Source organism: Sinocyclocheilus rhinocerous, unplaced genomic scaffold, assembly GCF_001515625.1.
Source record: "Sinocyclocheilus rhinocerous isolate Xijiao unplaced genomic scaffold, SAMN03320098_v1.1 scaffold387, whole genome shotgun sequence".
In the NCBI taxonomy this organism is placed as follows: Eukaryota; Metazoa; Chordata; class Actinopteri; order Cypriniformes; family Cyprinidae; genus Sinocyclocheilus; species Sinocyclocheilus rhinocerous.
In genome coordinates this window covers 675,509-682,883 of record NW_015651557.1, presented here as the reverse complement: position 1 = coordinate 682,883, position 7,375 = coordinate 675,509, and the positions used below count along the sequence as shown (strand labels likewise).

General features: G+C 37.3%; 1 protein-coding gene across 1 annotated transcript; it reads right to left on the bottom strand.

Annotated features, from left to right (window-relative positions):
• Window positions 1-414: 414 nt before the first annotated feature.
• Window positions 415-6,933, bottom strand: LOC107713126 (NEDD4 family-interacting protein 1-like). The gene is made up of 8 exons (XM_016518560.1): window positions 6,740-6,933; window positions 4,518-4,605; window positions 4,068-4,198; window positions 3,871-3,924; window positions 2,009-2,119; window positions 1,664-1,730; window positions 1,353-1,458; window positions 415-739 (listed from the first exon to the last, which is right to left on the bottom strand). The coding sequence occupies exons 1-7, from the start codon at window positions 6,767-6,769 to the stop codon at window positions 1,355-1,357; spliced, it is 585 nt and encodes a 194-aa protein (XP_016374046.1). The 5' UTR covers window positions 6,770-6,933; the 3' UTR covers window positions 415-739; window positions 1,353-1,354.
• Between the last annotated feature and the right edge of the window lie 442 nt (window positions 6,934-7,375).

Here is a 7,375-nt window from a genome sequence, read left to right as displayed (position 1 = left end):
AAAAGCGAGGTGTGCTCTGATTGGCCAGCTATCCAATGCGTTGTGATTGGCCGAATACCTCAAGCATGAGACGGAAATGTTACGCCCCTCACCATACTGTCGATGCCGTGTCCGGCCGGGACATGGCTGCAGCGTCAACAATACTACAGCGAGAATAAAAGTTACGCTTTCTTTCTTTGCGTGAACATTTGGGGGCTTTATGCAAATCTTCCCACATAGTGAGGTAGGTATGTGGGGGCGTGTTCGAACGAGCCGTTTTAGGTAGGTGTGGCTAACTCTTAACTTTTATAAAGAATATCTCTTTGGATTTGAGACTTTAGTCTTTGCAACTTTACAGATCTTCTTTATGCACCAAGAGCTTGTAACACTCTAAAGAGAAAGGAAAAAATGAAATCGCATCATATGACCCCTTTAAATACATTACAGACTTGAAAAAAGCAAATAGCACTCAACATCAAACCACTAATGATTTCAGAACAGGTACAGAGCTGTTAGCATCCACTACTTTACATCTAGAAACGTAAAAAGAGTATCTTGCTATCGGACACCCAAACTGCATTTTCAAAAGCAGAGGGTGGAAAAAAAATGCTCTTCCTCCATCGCTCTGAAATTCCGCGGTCTTCCTTTTAGATGAGTAGATAACAGATGGAAGGATTTTTTTTTCTCTTAAATATGTTTTCACTGCTGGGTCAACGGCTCAATGCAGGCCTGTGAATGTGTTTTCATTTCCAGCAAGTGACTAGAGCAGATTGAAAAAAAATAAACATTTGCATTATTCATGTGTTCACTTTACTGGACTGGACAGTCGTTATTATAAACTCTTCCAGAGCTGTTCCAAATTGCATGCTTGCTTCTGAACACATTTTTTTTTATGATCATTGCAGTATTTATTAACATATATGGCATGTGCAAAATACTCACTGCAACTTTTGATATTGACCCCCGCTTTGTTCAATGCCTCGTTATTCCATTTCAGTTCGTCAAATGCCTGTGAAACCTTTTCAGTTCATCTCAGTTGTTAAACTTTCTATGCTAATACTAATATTCACATGTTAAGAAATACTGCTGGAAATAAAAGCAGTTCCTGAAAAGAGGGTGTTCATAACAATAGGTTGTGGGAAAAGGGCTTTTAATTTAACCTTGCATAGATTTTTAAATATAAATTTTTTAAAACATAAAAAAATATATATAGCTGCCTTTAAATATTAAGAAAGGGGTTGCTCATAAGGGAATCAATATATGATTATAATCATCAATTGAAGGCAAGTCTCGAGACAATTAAGTTTTAGAACTTCATTTAATAAACACAAAATAGCTTTGCCTTCATATAAAAGAGGCTCAGAAATAATAACCTTTAATAGATGAAGAGACCTCTGGTCCGCGGAAGAGTAGAAACGGAGTCTGCCATTTTTCGGATCTTGGCATAGTTAATAAAGCCTCTGAGGAAGAGCAGGATGCCTGTAGGTCATAAAAACTCATTTCAGTGCTCTCGCTTCAAACAGCCTTTTAACTGGGCCGACAACATACACTTTTTTAATGCATAAGATGCACTTAAAATTAAGAATGTCATTACACTAGATAAACATCCACCTATGATTTAGAATCTACTTATACGGATCATAAGCCTGCTTCACAAGTGAAACATTTCACTTAAGGAACTTACCAAGCACCAGAAACACCCACCATAACCAGTACTGTCCATCAAAGTAACCAGGGAAATAAGCAGAGAACTGAGAATGAAAAGAAAGAGTGAGAAAGAGATGCACGGATAAAGCACCGATCATGTCCAGGCTTGTAATGTCATGAAGAAAACACATTACAATACATTACAGCATGTTCAAATCATTTAGTCAGATTTGAGCAGTTGTGGTGATTACTAATGTGGGGTAATGTGCTTCTGGAATGTTCTCACTAACCCAGCCAAGCCAAAATGGTTAACCAATAGATATGCTATCTAAATAAATCATAACGTGCAAAATTAGCTGCGAATGTCTAGGTGGAAGCGTACCCGTACAATGAGAATCCATTTGATGAGGGACAGACCAAACCCAGATATGGCGCCATAACGCCCAGCTGCTGAGGTTGTAAGGCAGAATGATAGGAAGAACAATACCATGAGCTGCATACAAAACATACAGAAAATATATCATCATAATCATGTCTATTTGCTTTCATATTTCATGTGTAGAAAAACGTTTCACTCGATTTTTTTTACAGGATATTTTAATTCAGGAGATCAAGACAGTGAACATGCTGAGCCTCATATAACACTCGCGCACGTGGAAGAAAACAGACAGTGCTGTCCAGATCACATGATTCAGTGGAGAATTAACAGAAATTATAATAAGATAAATCTGTCCTTGCGGGACACTCTTCTTCAGTGTTTGTTTGTTTACACTGGTTTTCGAAACAGCGCCACCACTCTAGCCTTTTTGTGCAACAGCAGCTGCTCCGGGCACGTGATGTTAGCTCAAATCTGATTGGACGGCCTGTTTGGTCGCGGAGTGACGGGGGAAAAAATCGACACACAGGACGAAAAAAAATTCCTCACTTTTGCGCGCCATGAATGATCGCGCCTGATGTGAATTGCCCCATAGTGATCTATTGTTTCGATTTAAAAGCGTCATCGCGCCGAATTTTGCGTTCAGTGTGAAAAGGCCTTTATGTTGTCCTAAACATGAGAATACTAAATGCATACTAAGTGCTTTAAACTAAAGCATATACAGTAGTTTAGCGGGTTGGTCGGCGGGGGGAGGTTGGACGAGTTATGAATGAATGAAACGCCTTTGCCCGTGTTCACTCCGTCTCGAATCGCGCTCACGGAAAGCGCTTCAGAAACAGTGTCTCTTCTGTGGCTACACTTTCAAGTCGTTTTTTTTTTGTCTCGAGTAAGAGACTGTATGACATTCACGTTACATGATTTGACAGATTTTTACGTAGAAAGGGCGACATAAGAAATGACATAAGCGGTTTTCATAACCGCTGGCCAAATTCAAAAACGAAACTAAAATTAAATCATCTTTGAGAGCAAGGGGGCCCCCTGGTGTTTCGGGGCCCCTACGCAGCTTGCGTAGAGGGAGGATCGGCTCTGGCAGCGGTTCAACCAGTTAACATTTTGTTTGCTTTGCTTTCGTTTTTCTTTATAATTTTTAATTCAGTCATTTTAATTTTTACTTTCAAATGGTAAGCAAACATCTTATATTTTAACTCCTTTTTGCACACTCTTTAAATGCACATTGCCTTTCTAAATAAATTCACTACATTTCTTTTTACTGCCTTCAAAATTCTCAAACTAATCAATACTATAAAGAATAAATATCACTAATGAGGTTACAGCATGTTTTCATATTACAATAAAGTCTCAAAAGAATTGTCCCTTTTTTAAAATTTCTCCACTGCTAGCAGGTTCATGATTCCACTTTCATCAAACATTTTTGAACTTCCTTTAAAAGTTGTTCTGACTGAAAGAACTGAATTTTATATATACACATTTTTAAAGATGATTGTGTCAAATTACTAAACATTCCACAGACATAACACATTCAAATAGCAAAATATCTCCAGAAAAAAAATAATGTTTCGGATACTCTATAGCACATAACTATCATCACGTCTAAAACCTAAGACACCAGGGGCAACATTTCATGGCCTGAAAAGCACCAAATCAGTGCTGCTATCCAAATGCTAATAATTGTATCAAACATGCAATGCTTGCTGTTAATGCTGATATTTTTTCTGTGCAGCAAATTACATCACAAAAATAAATATAGACCTATATTGTAACAGGTTCAAGCCAGAAAAACAGGGCCCTGGGGTCTTCCTAGATTGACATCACCTCCACACTTTACAGTCTCACACACTCTGTTATTGTACCTCCAGCGCACAGCGAGTTACGTCATCGAATGTGTCCAGACGTTCCCTGTGCTGTACGCAAGCAGTGAGTGGCAGAGAAATAGAGCCGTGAACAGGGGAAACATTACATTAAAACAGCAATTCCTGTGGTGATGTTAAGGATTTTTTTGTCCCAGAGCTGGTTGGAATTAGTGGCTGAGATTTGCGGTACTTACTCGGCCTGAGACCAGTGGGATAGTAGCCTCTGCTTTGGTTCGCTCTGCCTCATCGTACGATGGTAGAGATGTGGCTACGTTGTAAGATGGGGGCTTGGGAAATGCTGCATCGTCTTTGTAATCAAAATATGCTGAGAAGAGTGAAAAATAAAAATCAATGTTGATTGCCATTTCATAATATGGTTTGAATGGGGCTTGGGAAATGCTGCATCGTCTTTGTAATCAAAATATGCTGTGAAGAGTGAAAAATAAAAATCAATGTTGATTGCCATTTCATAATATGGTTTGAACAAACAAAAAACATGTTGTGCACTATGATTTCCATGATCATTAGACATTCTTTGTGATTATTTAAATTCAATATTAAACCTTTAAAATACAACCCAGAAGAATTAAAATGGAAAACAGAAAATTAAAAGGATTTTACAGGGCCCTATAAATGTTGCATACCTGCGCTGTCAGCTGCGACACTACTGTAAGGGGGCGGAGGATCACTGGCCACCTGAGCTCCCTCCTCTGGTTCCTCTTCATTGGGCAGCTGGTGACACAAGAGAATTCATTGACTGCATGAAATCTTGAACTTTGCCTCCCAAGTCTGACTGTGACATGGTTGCAAATACAACTCTATCAAAGGCAAGTGGAAATATGAGATGATCTGGTACAAGTAAAACCTGATTTTAATGTGTTAAATTGAAATACCAGTGGTGTCAGTGTAAATTCTCTGTAAAAATGCACAACATGACACTGTAACTCCATCACAAATGTAACTAAGTTTAAACTCACATGACTTTTCATACACTCATCACATGGCCATGCACTAAACACTCACATCTGTTCCAGAAGTGTTCATCTTCACTATTTCACAAATCAGGGAAAAAAAGGGCTGCCAAACTGCCCTTTATTAATGATGACCAGAAGTATTCACATTACATAAAACAACTTCAATGAAAAACTTTAAGTTTTATTCACTAAATGAAAAAGTAAACAGCCACATAATAGGGATGGAATAGGATTACACCATTTTGTAAATGCACTATTATTACTACCCTTAAAAATATTATTGTATTAAATTTGACATGCATTTCTAATGCCTCTAAATTATCAACATGGTCAAAACTTTACTTCTACTACATCTACTAAATGCCTTCTGCTCTCTGATGGATAGTTTATACTTTTTTAATAAGCAAAATCCCTTTTAGTATAATTCTAAAATATGTCCACCTTCATGGTGTGGTATACGTGTCTTATTGGTGTGAAATCTTTCATGAATTTTAGTAAACATAAGAATAACTTTTATATTGTTAGTAATATTTTAAGGTGCACATTTACTGGACTGAAGCAACTGAACTGAACATTTTAGGTAAGTAGTCTGGTAAAAATCTCACTGATTTACAATATAAGCTATCACAATTTCTTACTTTTCAATCATGTAAATAACAACATCTGCACCAAATTGCATATTAGTATAAGTATAAGCTCCACATTCTCACTATTATTAGTCTATTGTTTCAGGTTTTATATCAGGCGTAAAAGAATTAATGTACCATTGTTATATACATCATTAACATACATGGTTACATTCTTTTCCAGATCTTTTAAACATATTTTATGGTTAACCATGTCTCCAGACATTCACCATCGTAATACCATGGTTTATGGGACGTTGTATGTCCAGAATAGTGGTTTTATCATTGTTTTACCACGACAGAAGTAGCTTGGACATGCAATTCTATAGTCTATAGATCAAAGTACCATGGTATTACCATCTGATATCAGAACTGTACCATATAAAGGTTAGTGCAAGAACTTTGACCAAACTTAATGTCATCGAATAGGATGTTTCTTAAAAAAAATAAATAAAATAATCAAACATACTTCTGCCAACATGTCTGCTGTAGTGTGCATTTTATGGTTAACCATGTCTCCAGACATTCACCATCGTAATACCATGGTTTATGGGACGTTGTATGTCCAGAATAGTGGTTTTATCATTGTTTTACCACGACAGAAGTAGCTTGGACATGCAATTCTATAGTCCATAGATCAAAGTACCATGGTATTACCATCTGATATCAGAACTGTACCATATAAAGGTTAGTGCAAGAACCTTGACCAAACTTAATGTCACCGAATAGGATGTTTCTTAAAAAAAAAATAATAATAATCAAACATACTTCTGCCAACATGTCTGCTGTAGTGTGCTATTACATTACAATGGCCTCTAACGTACTAACGTTAGTTCAGCGTTCTAACCAGATATTTTTTCAACTTGTCACTTTAATAAACCAGGCCGGTTCTGGCTACATAAACATATGCCAATCTGCAATATCCCTGCGTTAAGTTTACTTTCCTTGCATGGGTAACTTACTGTAAAAGAGACACATAATTTATTGTATGAATGAAAACTTTGACGTAAGCAAGAAACAACTGCATTTATAGCAAGCATTTTTAAATAACGAACTGGTTAAACGCTATATGTTCACAGACGAGCGCAATTTAAGTGTTATGCCATGCCGCTATCATTTAAATGGACGTGTTATTCATTTCAAAACATTACGGCCCGCATCCTGTCAGAGCCTCGGTGTTTCCCGACAACACTCCCCGCCGTGGAGGCGCCTGCCTCTGGTCTGCTTTACAAATAGCCGTGCCGAGTTACAGTGGAGTTCACTCACCTGCTGATATCTCCCACTTGGCTCAGCCATCCTCAGCGAGCTTAAAAGGATAACGAGGATCCCAGTATAGAAACAATTCACACGGCAAACTGTCTAAATAAAATGATATATCTAGTTAATGGCAAAGCCACAGCCCTCATCAGATCAGATTAGTCTTGGAGCTTCGTGTGATGTCAGTCAGACAGTTGTGAACTTTAGCGCTCTCACAGGACGAAACAAGCACTACATTTACATCAACCAGGTATGCATTTCCTACGTTGTAAACACGACATATTATACATATTACATATTATATATTATATACATTGGCTTAAGAAGCTGCTTTGAAACGTCCGTATATAGCGTTACATAAATAAACGTGACTTGACCTAAGCATTTTCATACTACTGCAAAGGTGCTTAAATGTTTTATATTTATGCTTTAACATTCATTCTCTATTGATTTCAAGCATAATTTTGATTAAGATGTTTTTAAGTAGGCCTAGTTGCTAAAATTATTTTATTAAAGACTCCATCTATATACACAGGCCTACAATGTGCCACTATTCCGGTGTCAATGGAACTCAAATGCTGTTTATTTACAAGAGAGAATCTATGAAAGAAACAAAGAAGAGAGCAAAACTGATGTGTCAGTACC